This window comes from Camellia sinensis, chromosome 11, assembly GCF_055761805.1.
Source record: "Camellia sinensis isolate YWXY chromosome 11, ASM5576180v1, whole genome shotgun sequence".
NCBI classification, from domain to species: domain Eukaryota; kingdom Viridiplantae; phylum Streptophyta; class Magnoliopsida; order Ericales; family Theaceae; genus Camellia; species Camellia sinensis.
The window spans coordinates 167,997,582-168,015,653 of NC_138971.1; the positions used below are offsets into that span (position 1 = coordinate 167,997,582).

General features: G+C 31.2%; 2 protein-coding genes and 1 long non-coding RNA gene across 3 annotated transcripts; 1 reads left to right on the forward strand and 2 right to left on the reverse strand.

Moving 5' to 3' along the window:
• Positions 1-4,218: 4,218 nt before the first annotated feature.
• On the forward strand, positions 4,219-7,257 carry LOC145802999 (uncharacterized). The gene is made up of 2 exons (XR_014344932.1): positions 4,219-4,317; positions 5,076-7,257. It is a non-coding gene; the product is annotated as an uncharacterized LOC145802999 (long non-coding RNA).
• Positions 7,258-10,741: 3,484 nt separating this feature from the next.
• LOC114266600 (pectinesterase inhibitor-like) lies at positions 10,742-11,299 on the reverse strand. Its single transcript, XM_028207528.1, has one exon. The coding sequence runs from the start codon at positions 11,297-11,299 to the stop codon at positions 10,742-10,744; it is 558 nt and encodes a 185-aa protein (XP_028063329.1).
• Positions 11,300-14,818: 3,519 nt separating this feature from the next.
• Positions 14,819-15,238, reverse strand: LOC114266599 (pectinesterase inhibitor-like). The gene has a single exon (XM_028207527.1). The coding sequence runs from the start codon at positions 15,236-15,238 to the stop codon at positions 14,819-14,821; it is 420 nt and encodes a 139-aa protein (XP_028063328.1).
• Positions 15,239-18,072: the final 2,834 nt, after the last annotated feature.

The window sequence follows — 18,072 nt, forward strand, 5'->3', positions numbered from 1 at the left end:
TTACTCATCACTCTTCTCTCTCTGTCTGTTTGTCTATCTGTCTGTCTCTCTCTTTCTGTGTCTCTCACTCATCTATCTCTTCTCTCCTTTCTGTATCTCTCTCTGTCTCTTTCGTTCATCTCTCTTGTCTCTATCTCTCTTGTTCTTCTCTCTTCTCTCGCTCTCTCTCATCTCTCTTTTCTCTCTGTCTCTATTGCTCATCTCTCTCTTATTTCTATCTCTCTCTCGTTCATCTCTCTTCTCTCTATGTCTCTCTCACTCATCTCTCTTATCTCTATCTCTCTCTCTGTCTATCTCGTTCATCTCTCCTCTCTCTCTGTCTCTTTTTATGACTCTCACTCTCTATCCCTTTCTCTCTTTGTCTCTTTTCTTTTTCTCTCTCTCACTCATCACTCTTCTCTATCTATCTGTCTTTGTCTCTTTTTCTCTTTGTCTCTCGCTCATCTCTCTTCTCTCTATCTCTCTCATCTTTTTTCTTTCTTTATCTCTCTCACTCATCTCCCTTCTCTTTATCTCTCTCTCTGTCTCTCTCACTCATCTTTCTTCTCTCTCTATCTCTCTCTTTTTCTATGTTTTTCTCTCGATCATCTCTTTTCGCTCTCTTTCTCTTTCTTTCTTTGTCTATTTGTTACTCATCTTTTGTTTCTCTCTGTCTCTGTCTCTATCTCTTTCTTTCCATGTCTCTCTTTCTCTCTCTCACTCATCACTCTTCTCTCTCTCTTTCTCTCTCTATTATTTATTATTATAATTTTGCTTTTTATTTATTATCATTTTGGAGGGATTTTTAAATTAATTTGGCGAGGAACTCTAGAGGGATTTCAAACACACTAAAATGAGTTAGGGCTTAAACACGTCTCTCTCTCTGCCATCGATTCTCTCACGCCTCTGTCTCTCTCATTCCATCACTCTCTCTTTCTTTTCACCCATTTTGTCATCTTCCTCTCTCTCTTCTATTTCTCTCTCTTACTCATCACTCTTCTCTGTCTGTCTGTCTGTCTCTCTCTCCCTGTGTCTCTCACTTATCTATGTCTTTTCTCATATATTTTCTCTCTCTGTCTGTTTTGTTCATCTCTCTTCTCTTTATCTCTCTTGTTCATCTCTCTCCTCTCGCTCTCTCTTATCTCTCTTTCTCTCTCTATCTCTCTCGCTCATCTCACTTCTCTCTATCTCTCTCTCACTGTCTCTCTCGTTCATCTCTCTTCTTTCTATGTCTCTCTCGTTCATCTCTCTTCTCTCTATCTCTCTATCTGTCTCTCTCGTTCATCTCTCATCTCTCTCTCGCTCATCTCTCTTCTCTCGATCTCTCTCTCTGTCTCTCTCATTCATCTCTCCTCTCTCTTTGTCTCTTTTTCTGTCTCTCACTCTCTATCTCTTTCTCTCTTTGTCTCTCTATCTCTCTCTCACTCTCTACTACTACTATTACCTCTCATCTACCACCGCCACTCTATCTCCTTTACCACTACCACAACTTTACCACTAATCTCCGTCGCCATCACCACCACCAGCACCTCATATCCACCACCTTCACCACTACTGTCGCTTTCTCTCATCTACCACAAAAAATTAGTTTTTGATTTTTAGTATAAAAAAAAAAATCGGCCACAAAAAAATATTTTTAATTGACCATAAAAAATAATTTTATTTTAACAAAAAATAATTTTTATTGAAATATTACCCCAACTTCTACCAAATAAAAAAAAATTCATTAAAAAAAATGAAAAAAAATTTCCCCCTTTTTTTCACTGACCCGCCTGCCTAAACTAATTTCCCTCCTTTTTACCGTCTTTCCCCCCCTTTTTTCATTTCCTTTCAGGTTTGCAGAGCCCCTATTTCGAAACAACACGTCTCTCTCTCTCTCTCTCTCTCTCTCTCTCTCTCTCTCTCACGGAGGCGAGCGACGAGCGGCGAATTTTGGTTCGAGTTATGAGCTCCGAAGCTGCTTCTTCAAAGCTTCTTCACCAATTGCTGGGACCAGAAAATGTGCAGCGTTGGTGTCTGGGTTGTCCTCTGTTACTTCACCAACGATTTCATCATTCAACGAGGTTCCAATCAGCTCAATCTCTGTTTTTCTTTGTTAAAAAATGGTTTTGATTTTTCGGTTTTTGTTTTTTTGTGCGATTCTAATTTCTATCTATGTGGGTTTTGACTGTTACTTTGTTGGGTATGGTTGGGTTTGGCTGATCATCACTGGCCGAGCTCCTGCTTTGCCTTTGTGGGCTGTGAGTATCATCATCCATTCGATTCGGTTCTATCTTTGCATCTATCTTCTTTCTTTTTTGATGACTTTTTTTTTTGTTCTTCTTTTCACTTTTCACTTCACTTTTCCTATTTGTCTTCTTTCAGATCATGTTAGGTAGAATAGCGATTTGGGTTGTTGCTAGTCTTGCAAGATTCAATATTGTTATTTATTTATTTATCTGAATCTTCAAAGCACGTTTTGTGATTACTGTGTGGAATATTCATGTTCATGATTCCTAGTTATCCCAACTATTTGGAATTGATCATGGTCTAGTGATCTGTTCTGAATTGAATCAGATTCTGTAATTGATCTTAATTTTTGAATCTATGCATCTGTTGCACAAGTTGCTGTATTTATTGATTCAGATTCAGATTCAGATTCCTAGTTATCCCAAAATTGTAATATTGTAGAGAGTTTCACAAATGATTCAACATTAGGGTGAAAAGGGTTTAACAATTTATTGGTAAACTTTTTTCTGTATTTTCTGAGGTTAGCTAGCTTGCCATATCATGAACCTATTGGTTGTTCTGTTGGCTTGTCTATTCATCATGATCTGAACTTGCTGATTGCAAGACTAAGTGAGTTTAATTTGCAGGACCACGTGATTCTGCTATATCAATGTGTTCCACATGTATATGTATCTTTTCTACCTCTTTTGTATTTTTGTGTTAATTCAATATATATATGTAATATGCACCTCAATTAGGAGAACAGATGCGCAAGCTTTTTTTTTTTGTGTGTGTGATAGTACTGTACTTACTGTTTTGGATTTTCACTATCAAAAACTCAGATTTTTCCAAGAGTACTGGATGCAAATATGATATCACAGGTTTGTTTGTTATCTCTCTTGACATTTTGTTCTCATTTTTTTTTTTCGTGCTGGACGAAACTAAAATATTATATATATATATATATATATATATTTTTCCTTCTCTCTAGGTCCTAGAAACCCTTCTCACATTGCTTTTACCCTTCCATTGTGTTATGAGAGTGTTTACTTAGGCACTTCATTCTTAATTTTCTTAACATACAGAATCATTCTTGTAATGGTATGATACAAGAGTACTGCAGCTCACTTGAGATGTTTTTCCGTTAAATAATCCTTTGAATTTGTTATGTCAGTGTGCATCTGCAGTTGATAATTTGGCTACTTATTATTTCAAGCACATAACGGTTGGAGAGTCCCCCACTACACCAGCTGCTCTTAATCTTGCTCGGCATGTTGTAGGTCGCCCTGGTGTGTTTCCTGAAGTAAGTTGCTTCTTCTTTTTCTTCTTTTTTTATAAGTAGTTAACTGATTTCTCTTCATTTGAAATGCATATTATCAGCTTAAATATTCTAATGACAATTGAGAACCATAGGGTTTGGTTTGTCATAATGCCGACAGTGAATGGTGTCATATCAAATATAATTATGATAAATGATAATAAATTGGAGGTGATGCAATATTGTTTACATTGGTGACATTTTATTTATAATTTTCAATACCTTTGTATAATGTGCTTGGCTCACTTTATGCGAGATGATCCTTTGTGAAATGAGAAATTGTTCTTATTTTTCCTTCTCTTTTTCTTGGCACAATAATTTTCAGAACAATATCATGAGGGATTACACACATCATTTTGACCTTTGGTAGAATGCATTAGATGGGCATTCTTTATGGAGGAACGATATTTTATGGTTTTTAAATGTAACAAAAAACCATTGATTCATCTCATCTGATCACACAAATTTCTTTCATAAATGTGTGATTTGGATCCAAATTTCCTTTGATACATCTCATCTGATCACACAAAAATTTAGAAGCACTTCATTTTGTTCACTGATGAGTGAAAAATTGTATGTGTCTTGCTTTTAATATTTTTTGTTCTTCTTTGTTAATATTCATGCCATATTTATCTAAATTCTTGATATACATGCCATCTCTCTCTCTCTCTCCTTTTTGTTATTGCTGATTATTTATTTTGTTACTTAACTAGATATTGAAAACCCTCTTTGAGATTGTCCTATTTGAGGACTGTGGCAACCAGTGGAGCCTTAGCAGACCAATGTTGAGCTTGATACTTATAAGTGAAGAGGTAATAGTTGAAACTGCAAATTTTGAACAAACTAAACAGTAGTCTTAAAAGGGGTTGGAATCTAAATTGTGGGATTTGTCAAACTGCAAATTTTGGAGCTGATTTTATGTGAGTTTGAAATATAGAATGAGATCATGTAGAAGCAAGATGAACCTGACATCATCAATTGAGTATATCGGATGCACACCCATTTGACTGGCACAGCAACTATGTGTGACTAAATATATGCTCTCATGTGCACAAAAACTTGTGGAAAGGTTACCTACTTTTGCTGCTAAAAAGTGTATAATTGATGTGTGAAGCCATAATGAACATTGAATTTAAATTATGCTTTGAACATAACCTCACGCCTCTATCATCAGTCGTGCATGAAGTGTTTATGATCATAGTGCAATGAACCATTTGGTTTGGACGAGAATCAACGTGTAACCTTTCCTCTAGTGATTTGACTGGGGAAATAGCTCCTGCTCTGTTTGGTCTCAAATCATTGAAGTATTTGTAAGTATTTTCTTCTTCACCAATGCAACTCTAACTATCTAAGCATTTTAAAATTACATGTTCCAGTTTTGGCAACAACAGGAGGAAAACTTATGGCATTCCCTAAAAGAAAAAATAAATTAACTTCTACTTTATTTCTCATTTCTCTTTCATTTTCTTTGCCCTCTACAAAAACATCCCAATAGGAACAAAAAAATTTATATGGGAAGGATTCCCTGTCATGATACTGGTAACCAGCAGTATAGCTTGTTTGTTTGCAGGGATTTATCATACAAGACCTCAAACAAGTCATTCTTGGAAACAAATGCTAATGGGGGTGATGAGGCCGTAACAGAGGAAGAGCAAGCAGCATTCATGAAGGAGCTAGAAACTTTCCACAAAGAGAGGTGCTTGGAATTCAAACCCCCAAGATTTTATGGAGAGCCATTAAATTGCCTCAAGTGAGTTATGAGTGACCCTAATTGTCAAATTTGCTTGCTTTAATTTTTTGGGTGCTTCCTGATTTGCACTAATGTTTCTTGTATATGTGAGTTAGGTTATGGAGAGCAGCCATCAGACTTGGTGGCTATGAACAGGTTTCCCAGAAATTTTAGTTTGACGAACTTATTTCCATTTTATCATGTGCATTATCTTTTACTATGGTCTGGTCTATCCCTTGTAGTTTATCTACTAGTTACATACATTAACCCTGATGCTGAATGGAATCTTAGAATATTATAACTACTGGCTCCATTTCATAAATTTATTGGAAAAAATTCCAAGTACTTGGATTTGTGCACTTATTTTTGATGGGGGGAATAAACTATTATTTTATTGACACATTTTGCCTATAGTATCAAGTTTGATGAAGTCAATAATATTAACAACTTTCATTTTATCATTTGCATTATCTTTTACCATGGCGTGGAATGAGAGTAGTTTTTGTTTTATTACATCAATTGATTGGTCCATGGACATGAGCAGTATAATTTTGTCATCTAAGCTTCTCCACTATCAAAATTTTATTTGTAAATGATATGGAGCATGATTTGTTGTCATCTGGCCTGCTTTGGTATCGCACACTTGTTGAGATATTTCTCTCAATATCAAATCTGTGACAATCTAAATTGAACTGATGGTAAAAACAATAGTAACCAATGTTTTATTGGTCAATACTTCAAGTAAGGATATTGTGGTGCATGGTAAACTAGGAAATCTGCTAATATGCAGTAGCGAGATGGTGCATTTAACACTAAAATTTGCTTCATCAATTTCTGTAAGTCAATGGATAAGTGTGCTTTTGTGACCTAATTTGATGGCAAAATCTTTTTAGGTTGACATTTTTATAGGACCTGCAGATGTGCATGTGATAGCATATTTTTAATAGAAAAAAATTGTATGATAGAACAAATCCACATATACATGGCATAAATATGATTGTCCAACCAACTTTCTTTTTGTTCTGTGCTCAGGGTCAAATATTTTGGATTCTATTGTTAATTCAATAGTAACTTTTCTTTTTATTTATTTATTTATTTATTATTAATTTTTAATACACTCTTCCCCACTGCATGCACACACAACATATAAAAAAGGACAAAAGTCAGCAATCCTAATTGTTGAGAAGGAACTAAAAGGACAGAGTAACATATTAGGGCTTGTTTTTTGTTGGTAAATATGCAATATATTGTTTGAGAAGGAACTAAAAGGACAGAGTAACGTAAAAGGACAGAGTAACGAATCAACACAGTTAATTAGGTGGTAGTAAACATATATTGTTGACAAGAAACACATTGAAAACATAATGAGAAACAAGATCTTGAAAACTATATATGTTTCTCATTATGTTTTCAATGTGTTTCTGAATTTGAAGGCAATCACCTAATTAACTGTGATGATTCAAATTTGTTCATTTCAGCTTTAGCTTTCTTTTTATTCCCACTTCTTTTTTCCTACTTTTCTTAGGTGTTATATCTTTGTTGGAGGTTATAATAGTAAAGTGATGATATTGTTTTAAGTTGTGTGTAATGTTGGTTATCTCACCAAACAAATCAATGTTCAGTGTCCACAGCATTAAGGGAACAATATGGTGAAGGGTCATGTTGTGCATTTATTTTATATATAGGATCTGAATTGCCTCTAGTTTAGATTTGAATTGGAGGATATTAATTGTGGTATAGTCATCATCAAATGTTTGTAATGTAATCATATAAATTTTTTGCCATATGGTTAATTTTTTTTATGAGAATACTTCATTTTGGATATGTTTCTAGATTCTAACTTTTCTTATTTTATTTGTAGGTGACTTCCAAAAACGATCAAGCACAAGGCTGATGCTTCAAAACCATATATATTCCTTCGTGTTGTAGAATTTTTTTTTGGATTCCTTCATTGATTTTTCTTTTAATTTTTGTTCAATTACTTACTGGTTTTCAATGGATGGATGTTTAAAACTTGTCCCAATTAATGTTTTGAATGGAATGATTGTAAAGTTTGGGATTGAGCAGGAAAATATGATGAATTTTAATGTTATATTTAGGTTGGGTTGAATGAATTTTGTTCAATATTGGATTGAATGTTTATAAACAAAAATTGATTGTTCAAAAAAAAAAATTGGATTGAATGTTGGATTGTGTCGAATGTTAATGAATTATGTATTGTGTCGAATGTTAATGATTCAGTTGATTTGTATGATGCTTTAAAATTATAGGTTAATTATGGATTGAATGAATTATTAGGAATTACAGGTGTATTGTTTTCTTGCTTTTGGCGACCAATTTATTAGTCGCGACAAATAAATAATTTTTTTTTCGTAAAAAATGACAATTGCCGACCAAGAGTTTTGGTCACAAAAAATACATCTATTGCCGACCAAAACAGCACTTGGTCGTGGAATTTCACTTTTGCCGACCAAAAGTTTTGGTCGCGAAAAGTAACAAATAGCGACCAAATTTTTTGGTCGTAGAAACTATTATTTAGCGACGAAGAAGTTTTGGTCGTGGAATGTAATTTTTGCCGACTAATTTTGTTGGTCGTTGAAAGTAATTTTTGCCGACCAAATTAGCGACTAACATGTATGGTCGTTGAATGTAATTTTTGCCGACCAAAGTCTTTTCGCGACTAAATAGGTTAGTCGCGATAATTATATGTTTAGCGACCAACAATTTAGTCGCCAAATAGAACGTTTTGCCGACTAAAAATCTTTTTAGTCGCTAATTACTTTCCGCGACCCTCAATTGCCGACCAACTTGGCGACCAAAAAAATTGGTCGGGAATATGTTTTGCCGACCAAAAATGGACTTTTAGCGACCAATTTTTTGGTCGGCAAATGTGTTAATTCTTGTAGTGATTGTTGCGAGGCATTTCAAAATTTTGTATAATAATTTTTTTAATAAAATTTAATTTAATAAAAAAATCCAAATTAAAGCCTAAATAGTCTGAACAAGCCAAATCCGATCCAAAGCTGATAAGCCCATATTTTGAAGCATAGGCCATATACAGGAGATTCTATTTGAACTCAAAATATGTTTCGGTACGCTCAATTTAAATTCATAAATTTTAATTCTTATTATATCCCAATATGAATTTACTAATAAGGACAACACCTATTAAATCCTAAAATATTTTTTTTTTCTTATGGTACACCCTAATTAGTTATTCATATTCAAATCTTTGTATCTTCTTTCCCAAGAGATTAAAATTATTTCTTCTTCTTCATCCTCCCTCCAAAAACTTCAATCCACCCTACCAAAACTCACCATCTTCATCATCAACTTCATTTTTTTTTTTTTGAAACCCTAAACCCAGAAGAAAGTTTAATCAAAATCAGCTTGTTTGGTTCTGGTTTTCAAAAAACAGTTTTTAAAAAATTTTACTTTTTTATTTTTCGTATTTTAATATTCTCAATGAATTTTTTAAATATTTTAAGCAATTTATTTTTAATTTTTAGACACACCAAACATAAATACATTTAAAAAGTATAATATTTGTGAAAAATCTTTAAAAAATACACCAAATACCAAAAAATACAAATCAAATATAAAAATTCAATACATTTTTTTGTATTTTGTGTATTTATTAATTTTTTAACATATTTTTTCATTAATATTTTACTATTTAGATACATTTAAGTAAGGTGTATCTAAAAAATTTTTAAAAAAAAATTGTTTAAGTTTTAAAAATATTCACTAAAAACAAAAAAATACGAAAAACAAAAAACTCAATTTTCAAAAAACTGAAACCAAACATACTCAATAGTTTTTGAAAGCAACTCATCAAAAAGGAGGTAAGTATTCATATAAAGGGGTTTCATAATTTTTGTAGAGTACCATCAATTATTTTCTATATCGTTTTTTTGACAAAAATTGAAGGGTCCAGGAGTTAGATTAACAATAACATATTATTGGAGTTGTTCTTATTTTGTCATTTAAGTAGTGCATTATTTAAGAACTACTCTTTTTTGTTTGTGCTTGATACTTATGTGCTTATAAATTTAGTTTATACTTTTCCACGAGCATTCTTGTGAATAATTTATAATGTAAAAGTTTTTTTTTTCTGTATTGAAAAGTTTTATAACGCTTATGTAAAAGTTTGGTTTTTTTTTTTTGTATTTATAATGCTTATGCGCTTATACGTTTGTTTGGTTTTTTTTTTTTTTGTATTTAAGAATTATTTTCTGTATTGAAAAGTTTTTGAAATAATTTAATTTTTTTTAGTTTATTTATTATTTATTATTTGAATTTACCTTGAAGGTAATATGGAAAAAATAATAGAATGTAATGAGAATAAAATAAAATTTTAAATAATTAAATAAGGTATACTTAAAAATTAAAAGTACTGTATAATTTTTTTGATGTAAATAAATCCCTGGCATATACTTTAAAAATTTATAATGGGCCTGCTAGAGTCCAATCTGTGGCTCGGTCTTTAATATTTATCTCCAGAACATCCCATTTTTAGGGATTTAGTTATTACAATTTAAAAAAAATCAAAAAAGGGAAAACAAAACTTACCTAAATACTTTTTAACACATTAATTTTTTAGACATTGTTATACAAGTCTAAAAATTAGACCTAATTTTAGCCTCCACACTTCTGTGAATTCCATATTTATATGAGATATTTGATCATTTATTTAATAGGAAATTTGATATCTTTAGTATTACCTGGACACAAATTTAGCATTACCAAAATCTAAGGGGAAAATGCTATAAGACACAAATTTTCTACCAAATAAATAACCAAATGTTTCACATGGGTATGTAAAATATTTGGTCATTTATTTGGTAGAAAAATTGGTATCTTTAACATTACCCTATCTAATAGGACTCAAATTTTCTACCAAATAAATGACCAAGTGAATCTCACACTTATGTAGATCTCACACCCATATGAGACATTTGATCATTTATTTAGTAGGAAATTTGGTATCTTTGTATTACCCTATCTAAGGTAACACTCTCTTTGATATTTTCTCAATCATTAACCAATTATATCACTTGTACATTATTAGGTCTAGAAAATGACTATAGAATGTGGGCTTGTATACAAATTTAAGCTCCATTTGAAAAGTGATTTTTTAAATGTTTTTTGGGATAAAATATGAGGTGAAAAAAATTAATATGTCTCAAAAAAAAAATTTTTTTTAATGAAAAGATGAGTGAACAAAAAAAAAAAAAAAATTGACTTTTTTTTAAAATTTATTTTAAAGTGACTTTTCGATGGAAATCGACACTTCCCAAAATGATCCTTTGTTTCTTCTTTTTTTTTTTTAAATAAATAAAATAAAATAAAATTTGCCAAAGACTTTTGTCACTTGAATTCTCATACAAAAAGCTGAAAATTCATAACCAGTTACCACTTAAATTTCCATTTATTGATTTAATCAAGCAATAACCAATCTTGCACCATTATGATCAAGAAAAATCCCAAAAATTAAAAACCCAAATTCATCCTAAAAGTTCTAAGGCAATCTCAGCAACAATACTAGCAAGATTAAACAAATTTCGGTTCCTTTCCGGGAGCTGAGACGGATCACCCGGCGGCGTATTAAACTGTTGTTCACAATCACCAACATTCAACATGACCAACGTTGCATCAACCAGCACACTATGATAATCACCATTGCCCAACGATCCCATCAAAGTAGCTATGTACCCCGTAGCAGTGTCATAGGATGCGACACACGATGTATATCGGGCATTTAATTGAGGATCGGTTGCTTGCTGGGCAAGTAATTTGACAATCGGTAAAGTTTGTTGGGCACTATCACTTGTCAAGTTTATGGTGTACTCTGCGAGGTCGCGGAGGTTTGTGGTGGCAATACGTGGATTGGATTTCAATGTTTGGAAGCAAAACGAAGAGTTTTGTGTGTTTGAACAGAGATCTTTGAGCTTGTCATACGTTATTTTGTTATCCCATGACTGAGCAACATAGAGTTGAGTGGTTATGCATGGAAACATAAGTAAAATGGAGAGGATGGTGATGATGGAACTATAACTTGTCATCTTGATGGGGTTTTTTTTTGTTTTTTTTTTAAAATAAATTTTCTCTACTTATGATTTCAATAATTTCTTGAACTAATTTATAGAGTAATTGAGAAATGAAATAAGGAAAAAACGTATTAAATTTGTATTAGAATTTTCATTTTCTCTTCCGTAATAGAATTTGCTTGCCCAGCATAATCCTTTGGGAATTAATTACCTTCCAGATGTGTCATTTAAACATTTAAATATATGGATATGGATATTGAATGTCATTTAATACTCTTGGAAGAATAGGATTTACTGTTTGACATTGACATTTGCAAAAATGTTATGGATTATGGAAATGTATTTTGAATCAATGTTTTAAGAACTGAACTGGACCGGTCGGTTCAACCGGTAGAACTGGTGATCGGTCCTATTTTTGGTGCGGATGATCCACAAAAATCGAATTAGGCCAAAAACAAACCTTGTTTGCAAAAAACGGTAAAATCTCCCGATTCTAGACCAATCTGGTGGTTTTTTTTTTTTTCTTCTTCTTTTTGTTCTTTCTTATATATTTATATATATTACTTCAAGACTCTCCTCTTATGAGGAGTAGTCTCATTGGAAGTTTGAAGAAATTATGAAAGTCTATTTTTATTTATAGAGAAAAAATTGTTCAAGAGAACCTAAAAATTCAATGTAGGATAGAATTAAATTGTTTGAATCATATTTGCTTAGAGAGAGATTTGAAAATTTCATTTCCCTCCAAAATTAAATATGGCATTCAATCAATTACTAGATTTAATTTCTAAAGGTCCTATTTGGAAATAACTAAAAGAGTAATATTAAGGACCACAAATGACTTACCAAGTAGGTGTTTGGTATGCACTAAAAAAGTGTACTTTTTTTTGCACGCATATACTTATTTAGGTCACATCAATCAAAATCTATCAATATTTATCAACATTTGCCCTATATTTTTCTACCAGCAATGTTTGAGGGCCACAATTTTTGTGGCTCAAATAGCTCGAAATTGTCAAAACGGCAGGCTCGAAATTGTCAAAACGACGTCGTTTTGACAATTTCGAGCCATTTGAGCCACAAAAATTGTGGTCCTCAAACATTTTTCTTTTTCTACCCCTCTTTATTTTTCTACACATTTTTTTATATAAAAAGTCAAAAAGTACATCTATTTAGAACATCTCAAATCACCCTTAAATATTCTACACAATGTTAACATGGGTATAGGACCCTTATTACATGACACCTATATGAGTGCCATCCGCACTTGAGTATGTAACAAAATAAATCTTGAATGTTTAATTTTATCAATTTAAATTTTAATAGTTTGATTTTTTTTCAGTCTAAAATATTTGTCTATTTTCGTTAACTAAAACTGACCAAAAAAAATATATATTTTAGTCATTAAACTTAATATAAATATACATAAAATATTTAAAATACTCATTTTTATTAGTTTAATGACTAAAATATTTATTTAGATTATGAATTTTGAGTAGAAAAAAGAAAACAAAAATTGTGAGGAAAATATAAATAAAAATTTAAGTTAATTTTTTATATTTTTTATACATATCCACTTTTAGCAAGAGAGTAAGATAAAAAGTAGGGAAACAAGTGAATAGCATACTGGTACAATTTAATAAGGTAATGTATAGATGTAATTTTGTATTTAATAAATAACGTATATTTTTATTTTTTCTAATTTTTAAATTGTTGCGATGCATCTCGAAAGCTTGTAAAATAAACTTTTTCTAATAAAATTTGAATTTGATAAAAAAATCCGAATTAAAGTCTAAATTAAGGCCTCGTTTGGCAAGTGTCCCTTTTAGTCAAAAAGTTATTAAAAAAACCAAAAATCAAAAACTCATACCAAAAAGTCAAAATTTTCTTTTCTCTTTACTTTTTGCACATCTTTTTGTAAAAAGTTAAAAAAATCATTCCAAATATACTAATTTTTTTTACATTATATTTTAATAAAAAAATTACTAAAAAAATCTATTTCCAAACGAGGCCTAAGTCTAAACAACCAGAATCCCATCCAAAGCCCACAAGCCCATATTTTGAAGCCCATGGGTAGGGCCTATGCTTTTGAAATTTATCCTAGGCCAGCTACAATCCAATGAGGATTCTATTCACACCTAAAAAATTATGGAAAAATTATTATCTAGTCCTATATAGGGGATCTATTTTTCTTTTAATTTCACTATATTTTTAATAGACTAATAGGTCCACAGTTTTTTGAGTTTTGTACCTAGAGACCCCGTTTTTTATTTTTTTATTTTTTAAATGACTGTATTACCCTTTGATTTGAGATATATATATATATATATATACGTGAAAAATCAAATATTCGCCTCTGCGATCTCGATCTCTCTCCTTTATGCCGATCTCTTTGTGCTGTGAGGTTGATCTCGTTATGCTGTGAGGTTGATCTGGTTGTGTGATCTGAATCTCTGTGTATAGGCAATCTCTGTGTACTCTTTGTGTGTGTGTGTGTCTGTGTGTCTGTGTCTCACTCTGTCTCTATCTGTCGATACACACACACACACATATATATATATATATATATATAAGCAAATTTGCATGATATTTGGTTTGTATTTGTCAATGTTGTTATAGTTCTTTATTTTGTGATAAACTTTGTTTGTTTGATACTTATTTTGTAATTTTTGTATGTGATATAATGTAATGATTTTGATTTTGTTGATTATGTCTGTTATATAGTATAATGTGTTTTGAAGTTGTAGTTTAGAATTGTGAATTCTGAAATTTTGATACTGATATGTTGTAACTGTATAATTTTGCAGTTTGGAATTGTGAATTATGAAGTGTTGATACTGATATGTTGTAACTGTATAATTTTGCAGTTTAAAATCTGTGAACAATTGTTTGCTGGTTTGTGATTTTGTAGTATGGAGGGGTGTTTCATGTTAATGTATAAATACAGTAATCCTTGTGCTGCTATTAAGATTAGTGAAGGATGTAGTTATCATGAAGTTATTGAAAAAATATCTGCGAAGTTCAAGGAGTTAAGTATTGGTAACGTTTGTTTGTTTTTCTCTATTATTGGATATTCTAATTGTATTGTTAAATGTGATGATAATTTGGGGAATATGATGTCAATGGTAGGTTGTAGTAGTTTTCATGTTGTTGATATTGTTGTGGGTGATAGAAGAATTGTGGAGGTTGATAATAATTCTTCTAGGATTGATTCTGTAATTCGTAAGAGTTCTTTGGTTAACGATTATGATGATTTTGGTGATTTGTTGCCTAGTTTTTATCCAGAACCAAAGAGAGTTTTGTTATCTGCTAGTTGGAAGGGGATTATACACAGTGTTGGTCAAGAATTTAAAGGTGGAGTATTGGCGTTCTGCATTGCATTGACTAAGTATGCAGTGGAGTGTGATTTTGCAGTGAATTATTTGAAAAGCAATTGTCAAACCACTTGAATTCTCATACAAAAAGTTGAAAATTCATAACCAATTACCACTTAAATTTCCATTTACTGATTTAATCCCAAAATAAAAAAACCCAAATTCATCCAAAAATTTCTGTAGCAATCTCAGCAACCATACTAGCAAGATTAATCAAATTTTGGTTCCTTTCTGGGAGCAGAAACGGATCAAATGGCGGCGTATTAAACTGTTGTTCACAATCATCAATATTCAACATGAACAATGTTGCATCAACCATCACACTATGATAATCGCCTTTGTAATTTGATTTAATACAAGCTTCTATGTACCCCATAGCAATTTCATAGGATCCGAGACACGATGTGTATCGAGCCTTTTGTCCTTTGACAATCGGTAAAGTTTCTAGGCAACTGTTACCTGTCAATCCAATGGTGTACTCCGCCAGGCAACGGAGGTCTGTGGTGGCGATACTTGGATTTAATTTCAATGTTCGGATGCAATAAGTAGCGTTTGTTGCATGTGCGCAGATATATTTGATCATATAATTTGTTATTTTGTTATGCCATGGCTCAACAACATAGAGTTGAGTGGTTATGTATGGAAACATTAATAAAATAGAAAGGATGGTGATGATGGAAATGGGACTTTGTCATCTTGATAGTTTTTTTTCTCTCTACTTGTGATTTCTATACTTTTTGAACTAATTTATGGAGTAATTGAGAAATGAAATAAAGATAAAAGTATTAAATTTCATACATAATCCATTAAAAATGAATTTATTTAAAATAATAATATTATCACATCATTCTTATAGAGTTTTTTATATGAATAGAATTTTCTTTAAATGGATGGATTTAGTATTCTCGAAGTAATAGGCCTTACTGTTCAACTTTTACATTTGCAAAAATGTTATGGACTATGAAAATGTATTCCAAATCTTACTCCGAAAGTGAGTATGTGATGTAAATTTAAAGTCAGTAGACGTGAATTACACCACGATTATTTTAGACCATTGATTATTTTTCACGATAATTTTCTAGATACTCTTTCTAGATTTGTAGTATTGTTATTTACATTATCTCTAAAGATCTTGTTTGGAAATAACTAAAAGAGAAAGGTTAGGAATCACAAATGAATTACCAAAGACCTAGGGGTGAGCGTGGTCTGGATTGGTTCAGATTGAGGTAAAATCAGGACCAATCCGCTATCTACGGTTCTTGAAAAATTGGAATCAATCTAATCCGTTTAAATCATGTAATCAATCCGAACCAATCCATTTAAATACGGATTAGATCGATTTAGAATCACGGATTCAGATAATTAAATAACAAACAAAAATATAGAATATTTTAATTTCATAAAAACATAAACATAGTATCATATTAGTTTCATAATAGCAACATGTATTTCCATAATAGCGAAATACTGTTATAAAATTTAAATAACCATAAGAAAACTGATTCCACCATAAGTATTTAGACCATTACAAATTAAAATTTAAAACTAACAAATAAAAATAATAAAAGAAGATACTATGCAGGTTTAGATTTGGATTTAGGTTTTATATAGAATAAGAGAAGATACTATGTGGGAGGGTGTATAATATAAATATAGGTTATTTATATACAGTCTGGATCGGTTCCAATCTGGAGCTGTTCGGCTCAATTCGGAACTCATCCGTGGATTACGAAATTTTAATTTTTCAATCCGAAAACGAACCACATATTCAAAAACTGAATCCAAACTTACCGGATTGGATTGGACCGGATCGGATTACAAATTTTACGAATTCCTTTCTCAGTCCTACAAAGACCTACACCACATGGGACCTACATGAGTCCCGTCCTATGTGAGTATTCAATCGAATATTTACCAATTAATCATTTGAGATCTCTAGTGTTTTTATAATTAAAAGTGCCAATTTTTTTATTGAAAAAGTGAAAAAAATTTAAAGACTAACAATTTTATGGATTTTGTTAACAAATACCATTAGAACACTTAAAATGAATGCATTAAATGATATGAATTCCACTATTATAGAAGGTATACCAACACTGATAAATACCTTTTTCTAGTAAGACCAAAATACTTTTTATTCATTTTTTTCTATTTTATCTTTTTCTTTTTCTTTTATCATTTTATAACTAACATATTAGAGTAATATTTAGTTAATGACGAAATACACCAATATTTTTTTTAACCATATTTAATCAAATTTACCCCATACAAAAGCAGTAAAAAATGAGGCACATAATAAAAAGTTGAAGGGGCAAAAAAATTTTGAGCATATCTTTCATCATAAATAAATTTATTATGGGGCAAAAAAAATTTTATCAAAAAAATTAAAATTTCTTTTCATCATAAATAAATTTATTGTGGGACAAATTTGATAAACATTATCATCATACTGCTACGTATCAACTAATGTGAAATTAATATCTCATCCATAATTTTTTTTTTGTCCCTTCAATTTTTTATTATATGTCTCATTTTCTGCCACTTTATTATAGTAAAAATTTTATTAAAAATAAAATTATTGTTGTATTGGACCATTAGCTAATTAATATTATGTAATATATTCATGAAAAAAATACGAAAGTGATATGAAACAATAAAATAAATAAAAAGACAAAATAAAGAGAAATACATAAAGGGGTATTTTGGTCTCTTTAAGAAAAAAATAATTATCATAATGTTGTATATTTAGTACTTTTTATAATGGTAGAGTTAATATGTATCATTTAATGCATTCCTAATCAGTGTTCTAAAGACACTTATTAATAAAATTCAAATTTTATTAAATGATGTTAGGGATCTCAAATAATCCACGAAATCTCTCACATGGGTGTGAGACTCTCACATGTGGTTTTGTGTATGTGTGGGTCACACACCCATGTGAAAGGTTTAGTAGAAATTCTGATACAAAAATGCTAGAGGCCCCAAAAATTCTACCAAAAGTTTTACCAAATGTCTCACATGGGTGTGGGACCCACATGGGACCCACATTGTGTGGGTCCCACACCCATGTGAGACATTTGGTAAAACTTTTGGTAGAATATTTGGGGTCTCTAGCATTACTCATTTTGATAAATTATTTAGAGTTTGTAACATTTTCTAATTTCTAGTGAGTGATGTTAGAGATCCCAAATAATCTACCAAACCTCTTACATGGGTGTGGGACTCCGACACATGTGGGTTGTGTGGATCTCATACTCATGTGAAATGTTTGATAAAAATTTTAATAGATTATTTGGGGTTGGTTTTGTTTTCCATTGAAGCTTTCAATGAGATTTTAAAGAGAGAGAGAGAGAGAGAGAGATTTTAAAAAGAGGACAAAAATTAAAAGCTGTGGAAAAAATTAATTGTATAATTATG